Source organism: Scomber japonicus, chromosome 11 (genome assembly GCF_027409825.1).
Source record: "Scomber japonicus isolate fScoJap1 chromosome 11, fScoJap1.pri, whole genome shotgun sequence".
Classification (NCBI taxonomy): domain Eukaryota; kingdom Metazoa; phylum Chordata; class Actinopteri; order Scombriformes; family Scombridae; genus Scomber; species Scomber japonicus.
In genome coordinates this window covers 8,435,224-8,456,018 of record NC_070588.1, presented here as the reverse complement: position 1 = coordinate 8,456,018, position 20,795 = coordinate 8,435,224, and the positions used below count along the sequence as shown (strand labels likewise).

Genomic DNA, 20,795 nt, shown 5'->3' with positions numbered 1-20,795 from the left:
ACCTGGATTGTCTGTCGGAGAACTGTAGTTAAAATATTTTTGTGAAACTTAGAAAACATCATATAAAATCAATTCATCCCTCTTAAGTTTTTATCTCCCTCTGAGGTCAGAAAATGATAGAATTTCACCATCCTCAATAATTTGTGAGATTATTGTAATATTATGCTGCAGCCAGACACTTTAAAACAAGATTTCCTTCATTTTTTCAAATTGTCATATTGGGTATGATATAAAGCAGTTACTGGTAAGTTTTTCATAAACTTTTTTGTAATATTACACAAGAACTTTATAATACCATTATTTAGTTTTGAGTATGGAAGAGGATGATAGTACAGTGAGAACAGAAAGTACCCTTTATAATGTACTCCTCCAGCCAATCCCAACTACCTTTACTGCTAATGGTAACTCTTGATTAGAGGATATCTGGCATTAAATGCAAGACAATACAAATACACAAATAAGATTTCTAAACCCCTCGTTACCTCTAGGCAGTGATCATTTTTATGATTAATTCCAGGGAATGGGAGGACAAGTTGCTGCTCCTCCAAGAGATTCTGGATGACTGGTTAAAGGTGCAGTCCACTTGGCTTTACCTGGAGCCCATATTCAGCTCCCCAGACATCATGACTCAGATGCCTGAAGAGGGGCGCCGCTTCACAACTGTTGACAGAACCTGGAGGGACACCATGAAACAAGTTTTACTGGTAAATTGTTTGATTTGATTTTTGTATTCTTGAGAGAGAAACAAGACTAGGTCAAAACCTAATATATGGCTGGAAGTGGCGACACTCGGCTGAGTTGAATGGTTTAACTTCATCACTCAATGACAAAATCACTCAGTCAGTCACAGACTTGTACGTTTTATAGGGCTTACTCCTGCGGCCCAGTCCAAAAAAGACTCTTAAACAGGAGGGGAGGGGTGAGAGCATCTTCTATTGAAAGAAGAGTACTGAACTGGCCCCCTCCTGGTTGACCTTTGCACTCAGGAGATGTCATTGCCATTGCATGACACAGGTAGTGAAATGACTACTACTACTACAACCAAAGTTACAAGGTGCTTCACATAATACAGTATACACTGTTTAAGCAAAAGAAAATTAACAGAATATCATACTCTAAAGCACAATAAAAAAACAAAAGTCAAGCATAAATAGATGAAGTAAATATAAAATGAACACATTAAGCAATTAAAAAAAAAGATGTTGTGTAGGAATTTACAGAATGGTTGACATTTTTTAATAATTTCTAATTAATTGGAGTGATAACAATCCTTTTGTTACTTAGCTAATAAGAAGCAATAGTTGGAAAAAACGGCATGGTGCAAGCCTGATGAGAAACTATTTTGGTCAAGTCAGAGAAATGCTGGATTTCTTGTTCAAAGGCAGCAGATAAGGTAAAGCTGAAAAGGACTCATTATTTTTAAGAATGTAGGCTCAAACCAGCCATTGCAGCAATATTTTTCTTCTTTTTTTCTCTCGTTCCTTCTTATATCTCATTATTTGTAACACCGGATTCCTGTGGCTTGGGCTGAAAATACAGATCGGAAATACATATACGTGCAAAAATGCACAAGAGTGAGAGTGACAGCAGAAGGTGAGGCAGGATGGAAAATAAGAGGAGCGGAAAGATGCAGTACAAGCAGAGACTGAGATAGGAAAGGAACGACAGTGCAGACAGGGGAGGAAATCAGGAGGAAAAGAATAGAGAGCAAGACAGAAACAACACAACGAGGATAGAAAGTGAGTGTTGCACCAGCATCCTCAAAGAGTTTCCAAAGGGTAATTGGCGTCCTCAGTAGACCTGAAATGAGACACATCAATTTCAGGCAGTGTCCTCCAGAAAGCCCAGCCTGACTGCACCATCAAATAGAAATTATGGATTTTGTCTGGAAGGGGCAGGGCCGTACTGAGCCACAAAGAAAATGAGGTCGCTGAGGGACAGAGAGCCTGCACACACAGATACAGAACGCGCACTGTCTTGTCCACTCTGCACTGTACACGTGGTGTTATGGAGCCTTCTGGTACACACGTTAGTACAGTGCTTTTTTTTCACATTTGGATGCACATGCCTGTGTGTTTAATAATGTGCATGAATGTAAAAGCGAAATACTGCTGGTCCCCAAGATAAGTTTGTCTTAACCAGGTGTCTCAATTTTGTGCTTGTATTTGTGATTAGCCACTTTCAGGAAAATATGGCCTTATTTTTTTTGTGATGTTAACTCTGTCAGTATGTTTGCTGAGAAATATTTCCACACATTATGCCAATGAAATACTTTAATATACAAGTGATTTTATACACGTGATACCATAAACGTTTGGCTATGACAAAGAAAATCTTGGCAAAGACAGAATTATTATTTCAATAAAAACGTTTTTTTAAAGTAAAGTGATGCAAGATGAAAAGATCAGACAGCAGAATACTGGTACAGAGGTCCCTGTTTCATGTAGTTTAATATACATGTAGTTTAATATAGAAGTGCATTGATATGATTAAGCATGGCTATGTCACATTAAAGTTTCCTGATGTGTAGGATCTTACTTTTGAATATTTGTATTGTGTTAACTTGGTGAGCCCTTGCACAGCTTCTTAGTTACGCTAATGGGTTTGACAATTGGGAAGGATTTTATACCTGCTGTGTGAATTTAATCATAAAGTAAATAAGCTGTTTAATGTTGGCATTTTCTTATTCAGTAAGGCAATTATGTAGTTTCAGGGCCCTGAGGACAGTCAAACATTTTTGTAAATTAATTAAGTAAGAAAATAAGTAAGTAATGTTTATTTATATAGCAGCTTTCACAGACACCAGCCACAGTCAAATAAATAAAACATAAAATAAAGAACACATATAACACAGGAAGAAAATATAAACTTAAAACATCATCGAAGATGTTAAAATACCACATGCCACCCAAATGCCCGTCTGAACAGATGGTTTTAACTGCTTTTCAAAGGAGTCCAGAGACCTCCAACTTATTTAGAGACTTTCCCAAAGCTTAGGTGCTACCAACTGGAATGCACACTCTCCCTGAGTCTTAAAATGTTTCTGAAGGACACTTAAAACAATCTGGTTAGAATACCTAAAACCTCGACTTGTGGAGTGGTGGTGCAAAAGGTCCAAGATATAATGTGTAGCCCAGCCATTTAATGCTCTGTAATTGAGCACCAGGATTTTAAAATAAACTAACTGTAATTCCATTAAATGGAAACCCAATGCAGAGAAGTTAAAACAGGTGTAACGTGTGACCATCTGTTGAATCGTGCTAAAAGCCTTGCAGCAGCTTTTTGAATGGTTTGTAAAAGTTCCAAGGTAAAAAAAAAAAAAAAGAGAATCAAAGTAGTCTTACTCTGATGAGATAAAAACATGTATTAGCATCTTCATTTTAACTCTTGACACAACAGATCTGAGTTTGGATATACTTCTTTAGTTGTTTTCTTTTTCTGGTAATGTTTTGATTAGTTCTCAACAGAGCTACAATCTGGATGATAATGTTTTTAAACTACATCCAACTGGGAATGATCAGAAGAGCCTCATTGTTTTACAGAGTGTTATCAAAATCAACAATTCCAGGCAAATTGTAGTTAAAATTTCGCTTTTAAATTAAAATGTTATTTATTTATTACTTTTTATTTTATTTACACAGTTTTATCTACTGTAAAAGCGTGACAGTGGGACAAAGTGTAGTGCATTTGGCATTAATTTGATTGCTTTATATGATTTTAAATTATACAGAATGAAGGAATCAAACTTTATTGTTGGACACATCCGCAGGTCCACATCAAAAAAAAAAAAGTAAAACAAAACACAAGACACTACAAGGACAAGACAGCATAAATATATACAAGGTTGAAACAGAAGTTGATTCCTACTAATAATGCCAAATTGATTGAAAACAGGAAGCTCACCCTTATGTGCATTTGCTATGCTGTGTAAACAACATTAAATTTTCTCTGTGGAGGTCTTAAAAAGGTCTTAAAAAGCATTACATTTGATTTCAGAAAGTGTGCAGCAACCCTGGTTTAAATATCAGTTCACCCATCACATTACGCTTTACTTAACCGTCAATCTCTTGAAACCCCGCACGAATAAATTAAAGCCTCTTTGAGAAAGGAATCCATCAAAACATGTTTAAATTGTCATATTGATGTGTTTAGGGTATCTCAGCAGCTGAATTAGGGCTTAATTAAAATGTAGGTTTGTCAAAGTTTTTCATCATCAAATCAAGACATGATGAATAAGATTATAAGGCAGTACTTGTCATCTCCAATGATGCTAATTCACCATTCCATGTAAGATAAGATACAGAGTAAAGCCACTCCTCTGCATTGGCTCGTACTGGATCAAAATCTGACAAACAACGCATCCCTTCACCTTGTCCATAGCATTGATCAGCAGTGCATGAAATTGGAATCATCTCCGCTCCATACAACCACACAACAATCGAATGGAGAAAAAAAAAAAGAAAAAAAAAAACAAGTTACAGTGCATCTCTCCTACCCACAAATCACATACAGTGCCTGTCAAAAGTTTGGACACACTTTCACATCCACTTGAATGAGAAAGTGTGTCTAAACATTTGACTGGTACTGTCAAGGCTTAATTTGTTTTCCCAGACTGTTGTGATCAAATCAACCACTGGGAGCTGCTCAAGATCCACTGATCCTCCAACACATTACAACCTCTGTATGCCAGCTTCATTTTCCTTGACTCCACTCCATTTCTTATTTACTGCCTACTGTAGTGTGTCATTTATCTACTATTGCATGCACAATTGCAGATAAAAACATGACCGAATCAATTTAAAAGACTTATTTCTGTGAACCTGTTCCCTTTTAACTATGCAGCGCACTGCACCTTTGGCCCCTCTAATGAGCTGAGGAAGGGAGAAACAATTCAACCTCTGAGCTCATGGAGAATATGACTGACATATTGTTTACTAATAGAATGATGGATTCACCCAATAGTAACAAAATAATAGTCAGTGAAAAATAACTCACTTAATATTACACTCCCTCTCATGCACATACAATATTCTGCAGAATGTGCGTCGAACACACCAAGGTATTTATTGTTGTGGATGTCTGGTGTGTTGTTGTGTATCAGTTAAGAACAGAGAAAAATACTTTATTTTACGTTACTCTTTTTTTCCCCCCAACACAGATTGCAGAGCTGCTATATCAGCTGTGGACAGTTTCTGGCCCCTATTGAGGCCATCTGTTTGGTGCATAAAAACTGCATTATCACACATAATACATGCATTAGAGCATTATTATCCCTTCAGTGTGCTCATGAATAGCTTCCTGCTGGCAGACTGAATATAAAAATAGCCCGCTTATTACATTGCCCTCTTAAGGAATGGGCCAAAATTACAAGTCTGATGAAAATTTATGAAATGCTAGAATCCATGTTCATCAATCAGACACCCTTAGCCAGTATAATTATATGGCCCATTGAAATACAATCAAATCAGGCATTTTGTGTGTATATTCTTCTTTGGCTTGGTTAATGAGTCTGATCATATGATTTATCCTTTAAAGTGAGTGTCAGCTACTGTAACTGAAGTCTGTTCTACTGCCCCCTAAAAAAAAAGAGTCCAAAATGGTTTTAATCTCTCATTTCTATCATTTGTTCATTACTTGGTCTGGAAGGTGAGCCCAGAGGGGATAAAGTCACCTTGGCATGAGTCAAGAGCCACTGCTTCCACTTCAGTCGTCATAAGAAATCAATAGCAATCATGAGAGATAAATATATATATATATATATATATATATATATATATGTATTACCACACTCTTGATGGCCTTTGGTATTCCACAACATACTGTTGAACAGAATTTGATGAGATTAAAAGTGTCTTCAATGACTGCACCTGGACAGTGACCCTGGATACAAAACAGAAGACATGTAAAAGCAAAGCAATGCATTATCTTCTTTGTTGCTTCTCCAACATATTGATTGCAATTTTTCCAGAGGGTCAGGTTTTATGAAATTGCACGCACTGCCTTACACTGACTATCTACTGTATGCACTGGATTGTGGCAACATCATTTCTGCAATGTGTTTTTTTGTGGACTTTTAACTATATATATATATGATTTAGCAAAGATAAAGGATACAAAGCAAAAACATACTGTAGGCTCAAAACAAATTGATTTCATCAAAAAAAGATGCAATGTACATCATGTATTATTGTTATTCCCCTTTTCGAAAGCTAGAAACCATGTTGTTGAGCTCTGCGTTGTACAGAAGAGATGTGTTGTTAGAGGGTGAAATGGTCTATAAATAATAGGTTTACAGTAAGACCAGGTTCATCATGATAAAAAAAAACAAAACACTGCAGAACAATAAAACATAGAAGATGCCTCGAAGATCTCTACCTTTCATTCCTCTTAAGAGTTGTCAGCAATAAAAGGTAGACATATGTTCTTACTTGGCCCATGCTTTTTACTTTTTTCTCGCTGTGCATTACACTCCTTCCTGCACCTTACTTCACTGCAGTCAGAGGATGATATCAGGCTGTGCGCTTCATTTTAGAATTGCCAGCGTCTTCATATGAGAAGGTTCAGGCATTCCCTGTCCAACAGTGAAGATTAGATAGACTTTTTATTTTGGTGCTTCCTGGGGGTGACAGATCTAGAGGATATTAAATTAGTGAGATGATATCATCTGAAATATTTCATAGGGGCTAGACAGGCCTCAGGTGAAGTCTCTATTACTGTCCCATCAGAGATTTTTCAGAGCGCTGTGTGGCAAGTGGGCCTTATTGTGGAACATAAAGTGGATGTTGCTAAAGGAAATATTGCAGTGTTTTAGTGTTACTTTCAAGGTAGTGATCAAAACACTCCACCTCTGGAAATATATGAACACAACAAACCATCTTCCTCTAATATGTTTCCTTGACATACAGTTTGCAGTATATTGCCAGTCTATATTTTAAAAATTACATTGACACTTGACATTTTTCATCTTGTGAAAGTAAAATAAAGAAAGAAAGTACTTACTGACCCTTTGCTTTAAACCCTATTCTGTCTGTGGTAGGAAAAGAACGTGTTGGCAGTGATAGCCATCGACAAGATGCTGGAGAGGCTAAAAAAGTCCAATGAGCTTTTGGAAATGATCCTCAAAGGTCTTAATAACTACCTGGAGAAGAAGCGCCTCTATTTTCCTCGGTTCTTTTTCCTGTCCAATGAAGAACTTCTTGAAATCCTCTCTGAGACCAAAGACCCCACAAGGTAACGTTATTTTAAATTATGATCATATTTTATTTTATTTTATTAATAATTTTCCTGATTACAAGTAGCATCATCAGTTGCTGTGTTGTAACTGGACTACCCCCAGTGGTCATGATGAGCAGTATTCTGGCTGGTTGCTAGTAAAATACTTGACTGTCCATCAGTAGCTCACTCAAAGGGAGTCACTGAATGATATTTCCAGTTAACTCAACCCTATAGTTAAAATTAGTCTTTTTAAAATATGTAGACCACGACTGAGTATCATTCAAAGGTTTTTGATCAATACCTTGACTTTGATACTGATTTCTGAATGCCACATGGGTATTGAGTTGGCATGGGCTTGAACTGGACAAATTTTTCGGGGCCCACATTGTTTGAGTAACATGGGCCCCACATGTGTAACTCACGCAGTTGGGCCCCACCTGAAACCCAGTCAGAACCCACTTGAAGCCCATATGGGCAAACATAGGTGGGGCCACCATGGAAACTGCCGACAAACCCATGTGGTTCCCATATTGCAGCCCAGATTTAACCCTTATGGGAACCCAAATGGACATGGTCACTGGGTAGGTATCAAAAGAAGAAATGTTTTGATACTCACTAGTATCGAAGCAATTTAGTGTACACCATAAAAATATGAAAATTTGGTCCGTAATGTAGACAATGATAAACTTAAACCTAAACCAGCTTCTTTACCACAATATATTTTGAAGAAAATGTTGAAAACACTGACCATTTTCCATAAAACATTTTTATAAAAGAGTTTCAGGATATGAAAGCAACAGACAATAAATATACAACCACTGAAAAGAATTGTGGCCTTTTGAAAAGTGATCTCAGGACAAGAGTTATTTCAGCTAGCCATGACAATTGATTATAGCACACTCTTGCCTACTTTACCTCCACTGTGGTTCCCACAGAAGCCAAGTTCTCACTGATAATCAAGCCATGTCTCATTTCACCCAGGGCATTTGGTTAATAATGAATGTGTTTCCAGAAAAAAAAAAAAGACGTTCTAGTCTCTTACTCTCTGCTATTTCTCCTGTCCTTTTCACTCTACTGTCCCTGTATTATCTTTTCATCTGCTGAGAATTCTCATCACATCAGTACAGATACACACAGTCATCTACTCTTCTGTAAAGATGGGATTTCTGTAATAGTGGGTATGCTGTAGATGGCAGTGTAATGTTTGCGAAAATGCTAGTTTGGTTTTTGGATGGTTTTGATTTCTGGCCTCTGGATTACCGGGATGCCTTAAATTTAATGCTGTATATACTATTAAACCACTTGTTCCTTTTTCCTTTTTACAGGCTGGTTTTTGTACACACTGACACAACATACCTATGTTATGAATGCAGCAACAGAAACATACTGATATTTCATATGTCTGTATTTTACTGAACATGATATGCTGACAGTTTTTGCAGCGCAAGAAACATGGCAACAATAGCATATTTGAGGATTTTCAGTCAGGATTTAGAGTGCATCATAGCAAAGAGACAGCGAGTGTCAGAAAATCACCTTCAAATTGCATCCGACTAGGATTTCCCTCTGTATTTGTTTTGTTAGATCTCAGTGCTGCATTTCACACCATTGACCATCACATCCTATTACAGACTGCAACATTTTAATAGCATTAAAAGGAACTGCATTAACCTGGTTTAAGTACTACTTATCAGATTGACTTCAGTTCGCACACATTAAAGATTAATCCTCCTTACACACAAGTTATACAGTTATAAGGTTCTATTCTTAGACCAATACTATTTACTTCATATACGCTTTCTGTAGGTAATATTACTCGGAAACACTCCATAAATGGTCATTGTTATGCAGATGATACCCAATTATATTTATAAATGAAGCCAGATGAAACCAAACAATTAACTAAACTCTAAAGATGCTTTAAAGACCTGGATGACCTGAAATTTTCTGCTACTACACCCAGACAAAACTGAAGTCATTGTGCTTGGCCCTAAACACCTAGATTTGTCCTTCAACTCCCACATAAAACACATTTCAAGGACTGCCTTTTTTCACCTATGTAATATTGCAAAAATCTAGCACAATCTGTCTCAAAAAGATGCAAAAAACTAGTTCATGCAGTTGTTACTTCTAGACTGCATTACTGCAATTCCTTATTATCAAGCTGCCTTAAGAAAAGACTCTCTAAAGGCTCATATACTGACAACAACTTGGAAAGGAGATCATATTTTTCCCATTCCTTGCACCGGCTAATTCTAAAATTCAGAACATAATTTAAAATCCTTCTCCTCACCTACAAAGCCCTTAATGGTCAGGTACCATCATATCTTAAAGAGCTCATAGTACCCTATCACCCCACAAGAACTCCTAGAATGCAGGCTTACTTTTTGGTTCCTAGAGCTTCAAGCATTAGATTAGGAGGCAGAGTCTTCAACTATCAGACTCCTCTCCCTATTTCTCTCTCAACCCAACTGGTCAAGGCAGATGGCTGCCCACCAAGAGCCCGGTTCTGCTCCAGGTTTCTTCCCATTAAAGGGGAGTTTTTCCTTGCCACTGTCGCCAAGTTCTTTCTCATGGGGGAATGTTGGGTAAAATAAAGAGTAAAATCTAGACCTGCTCTTTGTGAAAAGGACCCTAAGATAACTTCTGTTGCGATTTGGTGCTAAATAAATAAACTTTGATTGAAAATCGAAATGGCAAGGATGAAGCACTTTAAACAAGAGACTTTTTGTATTATGTGCGACATTCAAAAAGAGTTAAAAGCAACAATTCATATAAAGTCAATTTATTTATAGAGCATATTTAAAACAACAAAAGTTGACCAAAGTGCTTCACAGGGTTTGAGAAATACAATCAAATGAAAACACAGTTATGAAGATGGGGAAAATGGATAAAAGGGTAGAAAAAAATAAACAAAAATTAGATTTAAATCCTTAAAAACACAGAATTGCATAGAGAATGAATAATTTATATATATATATATATATATATATATATATATATATGTAAAGAAAAGAATAGATAAAATAAAAAGAAAGTGTGACCATTCACCAAGTAAAATACATTATTAGACCAAGGACAAAGACTGGATTCTGAAAAGCAAAAAAGCACTTAACATGATGTGAACGGGCAAAAAAAAAGAAAAGCAACAACTTTGAACGACAGAAAAAAGTTTCATTAATACATCTCTGTCCTGGCAGGCTATCTTTTCTTTTTAAGCCTCCTTGGCTGCCAGTTACATTGATAATATGTATTGCACTGGTGAGTTCAGTCATGAGCACCATTTTCTGGAGGTTTCAGGGATGTAACCGGACTGTATCACAATTCCCCAAATAAGCTCTAACACATTTTAGAATACTTAGTTCCTTAATGGTGAATGAATAGTCAAAAATACTATCATCAAGCAAAGTATGTGATGCAATGAACTTTTAAAGAATAACTTCACACACTATGACGTTTTTTTTTGGGGGGTTTAGTATGAATGTTCATTTTCAACCTTAGAAGCGCAGTTTCTTCTTCACTTCACCTCCTAGCTTTTTTTAAATCCTTTCTTTAATTATAATCTGCATTCATTTCTAACCATCAGGAGTCACCACAATAAGACCATTTCTCATTGTACACATAGGGGCCTTCAGTACATAACAGTACAGAAATTTGTCTGGGTGATATTGATCCAAACACATACTGACAATTTACCCCTCTTCTGGTTGGCTGAGCAGGGAAAGCAGCACAGAAGCAGCTGAATATCAACAGCTGTAGTCCTCTGTCATTGTCTACACTAAATTCATTCAACTTTTGTGCATTTAGAAGCATTTTGTCAAAGCTCACAACCCCAATACATAATCACATACTTGGGCATTTATCCAACCAAGTGTAAATAGCTGCACTGGTATAAATGGAAATAGATCTGTGCTATGGTTGTGAGTGTCTTTGTTCATATTGGAAAGGCCATAAAATGTAAAAAAGATGGCACTTACTGCGAGAAGGCCTAGTGCGAGATTTAGGCCTACTTTGGACATTAGACGAGATACACTGTGCTTTTGACATTACCAAAGTGATTCCAATTTTTTGCCTTCCTCTCCTCCAGGGTGCAGCCTCATCTGAAGAAGTGCTTTGAAGGCATTGCTAGTGTGGTGTTCACTGATGTGCTGGACATCACCCACATGAAGAGCAGTGAGGGCGAAATGGTGCAGCTACTAGACATAATTTCCACTTCCAAAGCCAGAGGCCAGGTGGAGAAGTGGCTTCTGGAACTAGAGAATGGCATGATTGCCTCCCTGCATAAGGTGTTTTGTGAATTGTTATTACACCTTTTTTTAAAGCAAATAAGTGCATATTTTTCTTGTGTTGTTCAAATAAGAGAGAGAACACTTTTTTGAATAGAGCCAATGATGGGAATTTTATCTATTGTTTGATTCAGTGTTTGCCACTAAAATTGAGACCGCATACAGGTCTTCTCTCAATAGCTCGGACTGGAGATACAGGAACCAGGGAAATAAAGCCACTGTCACTCTTGTGATCCATTGTAGGTAATTGGGGAGGCAATCAAGGCATACCCCAGTGAGCTGAGGATTGACTGGGTGCGTGCTTGGCCGGGCCAGACTGTGCTGTGCGTCTCACAGGTCTACTGGACAAAGGATATCCATGAAGCCATCAATTCAGGACAGAAGGTTAGCCACAGTAATAGTGAATAATAGTTTGAATGCCCACGGTTTGGGTAAGAGGCTTTTTTCATAGTATTTGTGTCTCTATAGATCTGACTTAAAAGCATAGCCTCTGTAAACTTACACTAGATGATAAGACATGATTCTTTGTAGTTTAGGGGGGGAAAAACTGATTTTCATACATAATCCCATCAATCCAAAAGCAAGCAAGCATTTTCTTGCCTCTAAACAAATATCTGAAACCCACCATCTACAGTATACTCTGAAGTTGCATGATGTCTATATCGAAGTTGTATCTATGGCAACAGTATGATAAATGGCTCAAGCAACATTTAAATGGTTGTGAAGATGAGGTCAACAGGTCTGATTACTCTTGGATTACCTTTTCCACCACAATAAACATGTTACTCACTGTAATGACTTTGAACCATCATCTAATAAAGCACTTCAAATTTGAACATAGCGACTGAGGTGATATAGGCTGAACAGCTGGTTTGAATGAGGATTACAAACTATATTAGACCTGTCACATCAAATGAAGAGTGCCTACAGCTCATATTTAGTTGATGTAGTCAGGAGAGGTCTGCTGCCAACCCGTTTGCTGTATAATGCTGTTTTATAATCTAAAAAAAGAACCCATGCATCACAGGATATGTTACAGGGGTTTGACCATTTCACCTTAAAAGGTGAAGATCATGCCCAGCCAGCAATAGCAAAGAGGTGAGGTGTCTCCCTCTCATGGACATTTTGACAGTGATGGACTTAGTACTTGTTGCAGGGATCAAGCTTGTGACCTTCACTTTATAGATGAGGGTCTTGATATAGCATTCTGCTTCTGTCTTGATAAACTCCAACATGCTCTACCTTCTATTTAATCATGCCTGTCTCCTTCAGGCCCTAGACGCCTACCTGGAGCAGAACAATAGACAGATTGACGACATTGTTGCGCTTGTACGTGGGAAGCTGTCCAAGCAGAACCGGGTGACCCTTGGAGCTCTGGTTGTGCTGGACGTCCATGCCAGGGATGTGCTGGCTACACTGGTGCAAAAGGGAATAAGTGACGAGAACGACTTTGAGTGGCTTAGCCAACTGCGCTACTACTGGGTGGTATGTGAAAGAGATAGATGATTAATTTTCTCTCATAATATGTACTCAGTTATTTACCTATTTAAAAAACTACACCCTGTATAGGAGAACCACCTTCAGACCAAGATGATCAATGCTGGTTTGCCATATGGTTATGAGTATCTGGGCAACACTCCACGTCTGGTCATTACCCCGCTCACTGACCGCTGCTACCGGTAAGGCCACTACACAACTTTTTAGTTGGAAATTCCTGCCACTAAATGCCCTGTCTGTCTAATGACTCAACAAATCCCATGTTGGAGATACATGGAGGTACATGTATCCCTACACCTATATGTTAATCAATCATCTACTTCATCACTTTGTCCACAAGAACTCTTCCTGCATACTTTCACCATTTTAAATGATAAATTCTCTTCTGCTCTTGTCCATCTTGTAATTTGTATCATTTTAAAGCCACAGTATGTTGTTGCTGAGCTACTGAGGATAATTCCTTATGGATCAGTTTGTTAGAGCATGCGTTTTTTACACTGCTTCCCAGTTAGCCTCTTGGGAAATTTGCCAAGATTTGAAAGATTATTGCTGGAACTTGCTGGCTGTTTGCTGTCTCACTAAGAAGAGGGCCACTCCATCTGGTTTGGCTATGAATGCCAGTTTACTCATCAATGTTTGTAGTAACAGTAACAATCATTATGTTCTAATATTCAGATTAAGATATTCAGATTTAATAAATCTGACGTATATTAAATATTTTATTTGCATCTTCTGTTAAATATTGAAAATCATAAAGAAATGTATTTGTATACAGTTTAGTGTAGTTATACTACATCATGGTGGCAGATTTTAGAATTCATTCTGGAAATCTTGACAGCAATCATTACTTCACTGGCTAGACTGGCTTGTCAATTTAATTAATAAATCATTATAAAGTCCCTGCATTGCAGTACATCTATCGAGGGAGAGAGAGAGAGAGAGAGAGAGAGAGAGAGAGAGAGAGAGAGAAAATGGAGGTTCCAGTGTGTCTTGAAGCTTAGTACTCAATAATGTTACAATAATCTCACAGCTTCAAAAAGCTTCCCTGCAGTGAGGGTCTCAGTCTGCTATGTCAGCAAGCATGAGATAGGGTGGATCTATGTTGACATGTTTCTGCTGATAAAGACAGTAAATTAATTACTAACTTGCCATGAGGTGTTGCATTAGCGATTTCTTTTCTGTTCTCCTCCTCCCTCAGCACTTTGTTTGGTGCCCTCCACCTCCATTTGGGAGGAGCCCCCGAGGGCCCAGCTGGCACAGGGAAAACAGAGACAACCAAAGACTTGGCCAAAGCTGTGGCCAAGCAGTGTGTGGTCTTCAACTGCTCTGATGGATTGGACTACATCGCTCTGGGAAAGTTCTTCAAAGTGAGTGCAATTATTTCTTACCATGAGTTAAGGGTATACTATACAGGATTTGTTAGTGATGGTAGAGCAGGACTGAGCTCTACACACACACACAGAGTGGACAGCAGTCTGTTGCACAGCAGAGTCTACAGTGGAAAGAATGAAACAGACCTTAATGATACTTGACTTGATTGCAACTGTTCCCTACCATAACTGTTGAACAAGCAGAACATCAGTGCTTTGTCCACCAATTTTGGAGTTTACTTTTGTCTATGTCGCAACATTTTTATAGAGTCCCAAACCCTCCTCAATATTATTGGCTGGGGGCTACACCCCTGCTGCGCCAAAGGTTGAAACCCAGAACACATCAAAAAATTAAGGAAATACAGGCAGAGAGTATCTGCAGATACATACTCTACTACACACTATAGTGGGTCATAACTGATGAGGGATTACTTTTGTTGAGCCTCAGTAGGTCTGTGACAGATGGTTAACACACATACATACACACCAGTGAAATAGGTACACACTTAAAAGCCCCTTTCCTACACACCAGTGAAACCAAGCACATAAAAAAAAAATCACTTCTGATAGTGAAACAGAAGTAGATATTCCTCTTCTTCTTCCTCTTCTTTTTGATGGAAGAATGCCAGAAGCAGATACTTCCACCCGGGAATATCTGACTAGCGCAACTATCAGCACTTCAAAGAGTCTGATAAAACAAGGTGACACAGGAGTTTCATTTCCCTCACATTCTCACTTATTAATGTCCCAGAATGGCAAACACACATTTAGATGTCTCTACACAACACTTCAACCTGTCCTTACAGATGTAATGTGGTACAGTTGTTACAAATAGAAATATATGCAGTCAATTCCACATGGCCGTTGCTCCTGCCGCAATTTTCTGAATTTCAAGATTTGTAGAGTAGCCCCCAGTCAGTGGTCCTTATTCACTCCCTCCCAGTAGTGCTGCAGATGATCAATGTCAAGTGTTTATAGTTCTTTGTGTGTTTCGGACATGGGGAGCCACAAGAGCCAGATTTCCAAAAAAATTACATTTTAGGTCAAAGGGAAATTGCTTACACACTACTGAAATTTTCTCCCACTTGACTCTGACCAACATAGCCCTCACACACACAGGCAAAAGTATTTTATGAATACTATTTAAATTTGCATTAATGCATTAATGTAGTGAAATGTATGTGTGTGTGTGTGTCCAGGGCCTTTTGTCTTGCGGAGCCTGGGCCTGCTTTGATGAGTTTAACCGCATTGACCTGGAGGTGCTGTCTGTGGTGGCTCAACAGATTCTCACCATACAGAGAGGTTTGTGCTTTTTTCTTTTGATCTTCGCATAAGTTGGCAGTCTACCAGAAACAAATTTGGCATATTCTCACTTGTAAAAAAAACCCCCAAAAAATAAACAAGATTTCGACCACTCAGAAGTGCAGCATTGAGCTTAGGAAATTTGTGTGGGCTGGCTAGCAGAACTTCAAGCATGCACAGCCGTGTGTCCTCTGTGTGCTTTGGGCGTTGAATTACTTGCATCATAAGATACGAGAGTCAAAGGGGTCTGCAGATTTTTCTCAGCCCAAAAACTAAAGTTTGAAGAAGTTAATAGGTTTCTGTAAGGTACTAAACTGCTGACGTTTGAATTCTGTTTTAGGACCTGAAGTTTTTCTCATATGAAATCAAAGGATCGAGGGTTTTTTATGTTGTACAGGGTCTGCATTTGTATTTGTTTGTGTAGCTGGGTGTGCACAGGCCCATGATATCTATCTAAAATGGGCATGTGAATTTGCATATACACAGTGGGCGGACATGGTGTTTACAAATATGCAGCACAGTAATCTTTAGGTTTGATTACATGTATATATGTTAAGTGTTGTAAAACTGCAGAGGGAATAAAGAGCAGAGCACAGTGATTGTTTTTCAGCCTTTAATAGTGCAAAGAGACAGACACTAATGTGCCTAATGTTTCTCCATCAAAGTTAAGATGCACAAAGGGATAAGGAAAATAAATATTGCATAACTGCCTCTGTGTGTGTCCAGGAATCGCTGCCCATAGTGAGATGCTGCTGTTTGAGGGGACAGAGCTAAGACTGAACCCCTCCTGTGCTGTCTTCATTACTATGAATCCTGGCTACGCCGGTCGCTCTGAGCTACCGGACAACCTCAAGGTATCATGTTTTTCTCCAAAAAGCCCATATTACAACACTGCGTTTGAGGTGCAATAACATACATAATTAAGGAGTTTGAATTAAATTTGGGAAATCAGCATGTTCTGTTATTTAACTAAAAAATAGTTAAAAATACAGGCATGTTTTATGCATGTCTCCAAACATTCCTGATGTATAAAAACAGCTAAAATAAAACAGCAAAATATTCATAACTTCAGAATAATAAAATAATAAAAATAAATAAAAAAATAATAAACTTGTTTCCATTCAACAAAACTATCTCTTCTCACCAGGCTCTGTTCAGGACTGTGGCTATGATGGTACCAGACTATGCGATGATAGCAGAGATTGTGCTCTACTCATGCGGCTTTGTAACTGCACGGCCCCTGTCGGTGAAAATTGTGGCCACTTATCGACTGTGTTCGGAGCAGCTGTCGTCACAGCATCACTACGACTACGGAATGAGGGCTGTAAAGTCTGTGCTGACTGCCGCTGGAAACCTCAAGGTACTTTAAAAAAGAGTCACTTTGATATAATGGGATTCTTTGTTATTTTTTCCATTTATAATGCCATTATGAGCATGTTGTTATTGTGACAGTTTTGAGCATTTTAATGAGAGTAGAACAGCGCTATTGATCATTCAGCTAAAGGACATATAACAGGAAAAGGGGCCTAATTGGGGTGCAACATTTCTCAGCTCTTGTTTGGTTTCTGTTGCTGAAAGGAAATTAAAAGGCAAACATGCACATAGCTGATTGACCTCTGGGTGACTTATTTTCCTCTATAAGACGCATTAAATGTGTGTTAGCCTCAGCTTCAAAACAGATTTGGTTACATTTTTAATGCACATCTGTTGCAAATTCGTTTGGGTACTAATGTTAGTAGTTCTGTTTATACTGTTTGGATTGTAAAATTAGTATCCACAATTTTTCACACTTATTTAGGAATCTAAGCATTGGCCTATTCCTTCCTATTTTCCAAACACAACATGGCAAACAGTTTTAGGGTGCAGTGATGTGTGAGAGAAAGGAAAGATCTGTTTGCACCTTTTTATACAAACATTGCATATGCCACTATGTTGGTGACATAATGCATACATAGATATCATTTTTTCATCAGGTATTTTAGTTCATTTTTATTTTTACTTGGAAATACTGTTATGTTAATTTTGAATTTCCCCCTAGGGGGATCAGTAAAGTTACCCTATACCCTATACCCCTGACACACTAACCTATCTAACTGATTTTTGATAAATAATCATCAGTAATGTGGATATAATGAGTAAGGGGATAAAGGCAAATAATAGAACAGTCTGTTAAAAAATTACATTTTTATTGTAATGCAGCCTTTAAAAGCAGGAAAAGACAAGACTAATTCCATATCACGATATTCAAAACCTAAGATCTATACAATATCAAAATATTGATATATGAATTTATTGCCCAGCCCTAGTTTAGAGTTCTAGTCGTAGCTGCTATCTGGTTTCTCCTCTTAAATTGAATGGTTGTGATTGTTGGTCACATGTGACACAGAGAGACTTAGTAAAATTTGTCTTCATAAACCTCCATAAATCACCTGCTTCTCATTACACGTCTGTTCCAATTTTGTTTTTTTCATCGGCTGCCTTTTTTTCTACTGTTTTCCTCCTCTCCTTTTCTCCATGGGCGTGGATTTGTTGCACTGCAGCTCACTTTTCCAGATGAGAACGAAGACACCCTGTTGCTGAGATCCATTATTGATGTCAATCTGCCCAAGTTCCTGTCTCATGATCTGAAGCTATTTGAGGTGAGACAGAGTGGAGCTCCTCCTGTCTTGATTAATGGAGCGATGCACATCAACTGATGTCAGCCCATGTTTATTCCAGTCAGTTCATCTGGAGCCACAATGCACAGGGACAATTTCAGTCTGTTTGAGTCAGACCAGTTCACTGGAGTATATGTGTGTGTGTATATCTTGTCACCCCTCAGCAGATTTCTCTGTGAATGTGTATGCATGTGAGTAAGTTTGTGTGTTGGTTTACATTGTATTTTGTGTTTATGTTCATGTATTACGATGCTTTATTCTACCACATTATGCCTCTCCAACAACTTTATCTCTCCATCTCAGGGTATCACCTCTGACCTCTTCCCCGGGGTCAAACTCCCAAAACGAGATTACAGCGTTCTGATGGAGGCCATCGAAGAAAACTGCCAGCGCATGAACCTGCAACTCACTGAGTTCTTCGCTGAGAAAATACTGCAGGTCTACGAGATGATGATAGTGAGGCACGGTTTTATGCTGGTGGGAGAACCCTTTGGAGGAAAGACCAGTGCCTACCGTGTGCTATCAGCAGCCCTTCACGACGTTTGTGAAAAGGTATGATGCGCAGGTGCAGTGCCCGAAATTCTTTGACAGCTGGTATCAAGATATAATAGCTGCAAATGCCTACTGTAATGATTGGAGAGGTAGAAGTGGAGAAGGAACAATGACAGAAAAAGGCAGGTAAGGCCTAAGTTGGATGTCAGCCCGCTATATTTCTTGATTCCTTACGAGGCACAAATTCTTGATCAATAGCTACGTTAAACCACTTTATTTTCTTGGTTGCATCCCTGAAGTTGTCCTTGGGGTCCAACCCATCTATTACCTCTGTGTCAGGTATTGACCAGGTCAATCTGTCAGAAATAAAAAAGAAGGCTTATTTTCAGATGGTTGACCATGCATTTTTTAATTGGATTTTATTATGAATTTCGAAGGAGTTTCCTGAGTCCTTGGGACATAAAACACTCGATTTGTAAAAAATCATAAACCTTCATGTCAAGTAAAAAATATGTATTACACTCAATATCCAAGGCTTATCTGAGCTACATGTTTGTTCCAAGTAAACACATCCATCCAATTTGTCAGAGCTGTAGTCTTTGTTTAGTAGTTATCGATCTCACAGCGACGAGCAGAACTGGTTGTTGTATTTACATGGCTGAGAGGGCTGAGAAGCATCCCACCAAGGAGACAGATGAAGGCCTGCTGATGGAACGCCTGTGAATGCCACATTTATCATCGTCATCCATGTCGCTGCACATCCACTGATCACGTCCAACCCCCCCTCGCCTCTTTCTTTTCTTTTCTGTTGTTGTTTTTTTTTTCTTCTTAGCAGCCCGCTCCCTCATTGTTTTTAACTCAGACTGACACCTTGTCTGAAAAGTCCTTTGTTGCAGTTTTTTGCTTCTCTTCCTCAGTTAGCAGAAGTTTTGTCATACTGACAGTAATCTCCGAGGCAATTTACGAGTCTTGGCTGAGACAAGTTTCTGAAATGAGTGGTTCATCACGCTTATTGAGACAGTTTTCTTTGTTTTGCCATCTTCTCATGACAACCCCCTATCCTGTTGAGTAAAGAAGTCTTATGTGTGTTTATAAATATAAAACTGAGGCATGAATGTTATTTTATATATGAATTTTGTAATGGATTTCTTATGTATATGATCCTTGGTACTTTTGGGACATATAACCATGCATAGATACATAAGGAAATGTGTGTAAATTTTAACTGTATTATTACGTCCATTAAGTATATATTATTATAAATGTGTTGTGTATGTTATGCACATAGGGATCTATTCAAAGACTAAAGGGTTGGTGTTATGAGCTAATGCTTCAGCCTACATGTTTTCGGTCAGAAACTGCTTTTTTTTTGGTTTGTCACTGTTTTTAAGGGAGACGAGGAAAACAAGGAGATTTTTTATTTTATTTATTTACATGTGTATTTGAGTTGCATACATTCAAAAATGACCAAACTAAACAAAGTTAATATACAGTATGTGCATGTGCAGTATAGTATATAGAAGATTTTAGCTGTATATGTACACATCTATTTTTTATTTGTCTGTGCGCCGTTTAAAAAAAATCAGTTTATGATATTTCTTGGAAAATATAGCATATCTTCTATGTGTTTATATTTTTGTACCACCAGGGTCAAATGGAGGAGAACCAGGTTCAGATCACAGTTATAAACCCCAAATCCATCACAATGGGCCAGCTGTACGGCCAGTTTGACCCTGTCTCTCACGAGTGGTCCGATGGCATCCTCGCTGTCAGCTACAGAACCTTCGCTGCCTCGCAGGTAAGATGGCTTCCCATGAGTATGCTGCTGAATTCCTGGAGAGTACCGTGGTCAAAACACATTTAGGTTCAGACTCAATCAATCAAACAAGCAAACAAACTGACAGTATTGCAGCATGTCAGATCTGCGACATGCTCCTTTAGACCCTCGCCTCATCCAAATGAACATGTACACGCCT

General features: G+C 38.3%; 1 protein-coding gene across 1 annotated transcript in view; it reads left to right on the top strand.

The window, feature by feature from the left end:
• Window positions 1–20,795, top strand: part of dnah7 (dynein, axonemal, heavy chain 7) — an 80,689-nt gene that overhangs the window by 11,193 nt on the left and 48,701 nt on the right. The window contains exons 17-29 of the mRNA XM_053329114.1: window positions 518–704; window positions 7,037–7,230; window positions 11,303–11,501; window positions 11,745–11,885; window positions 12,774–12,986; window positions 13,071–13,180; window positions 14,197–14,365; window positions 15,568–15,670; window positions 16,397–16,524; window positions 16,818–17,030; window positions 18,211–18,309; window positions 18,631–18,879; window positions 20,468–20,617. Of these exons, the coding sequence (XP_053185089.1) occupies window positions 518–704; window positions 7,037–7,230; window positions 11,303–11,501; window positions 11,745–11,885; window positions 12,774–12,986; window positions 13,071–13,180; window positions 14,197–14,365; window positions 15,568–15,670; window positions 16,397–16,524; window positions 16,818–17,030; window positions 18,211–18,309; window positions 18,631–18,879; window positions 20,468–20,617 (2,155 nt within the window). The remainder of the gene's footprint in view (window positions 1–517; window positions 705–7,036; window positions 7,231–11,302; window positions 11,502–11,744; window positions 11,886–12,773; window positions 12,987–13,070; window positions 13,181–14,196; window positions 14,366–15,567; window positions 15,671–16,396; window positions 16,525–16,817; window positions 17,031–18,210; window positions 18,310–18,630; window positions 18,880–20,467; window positions 20,618–20,795) is intronic.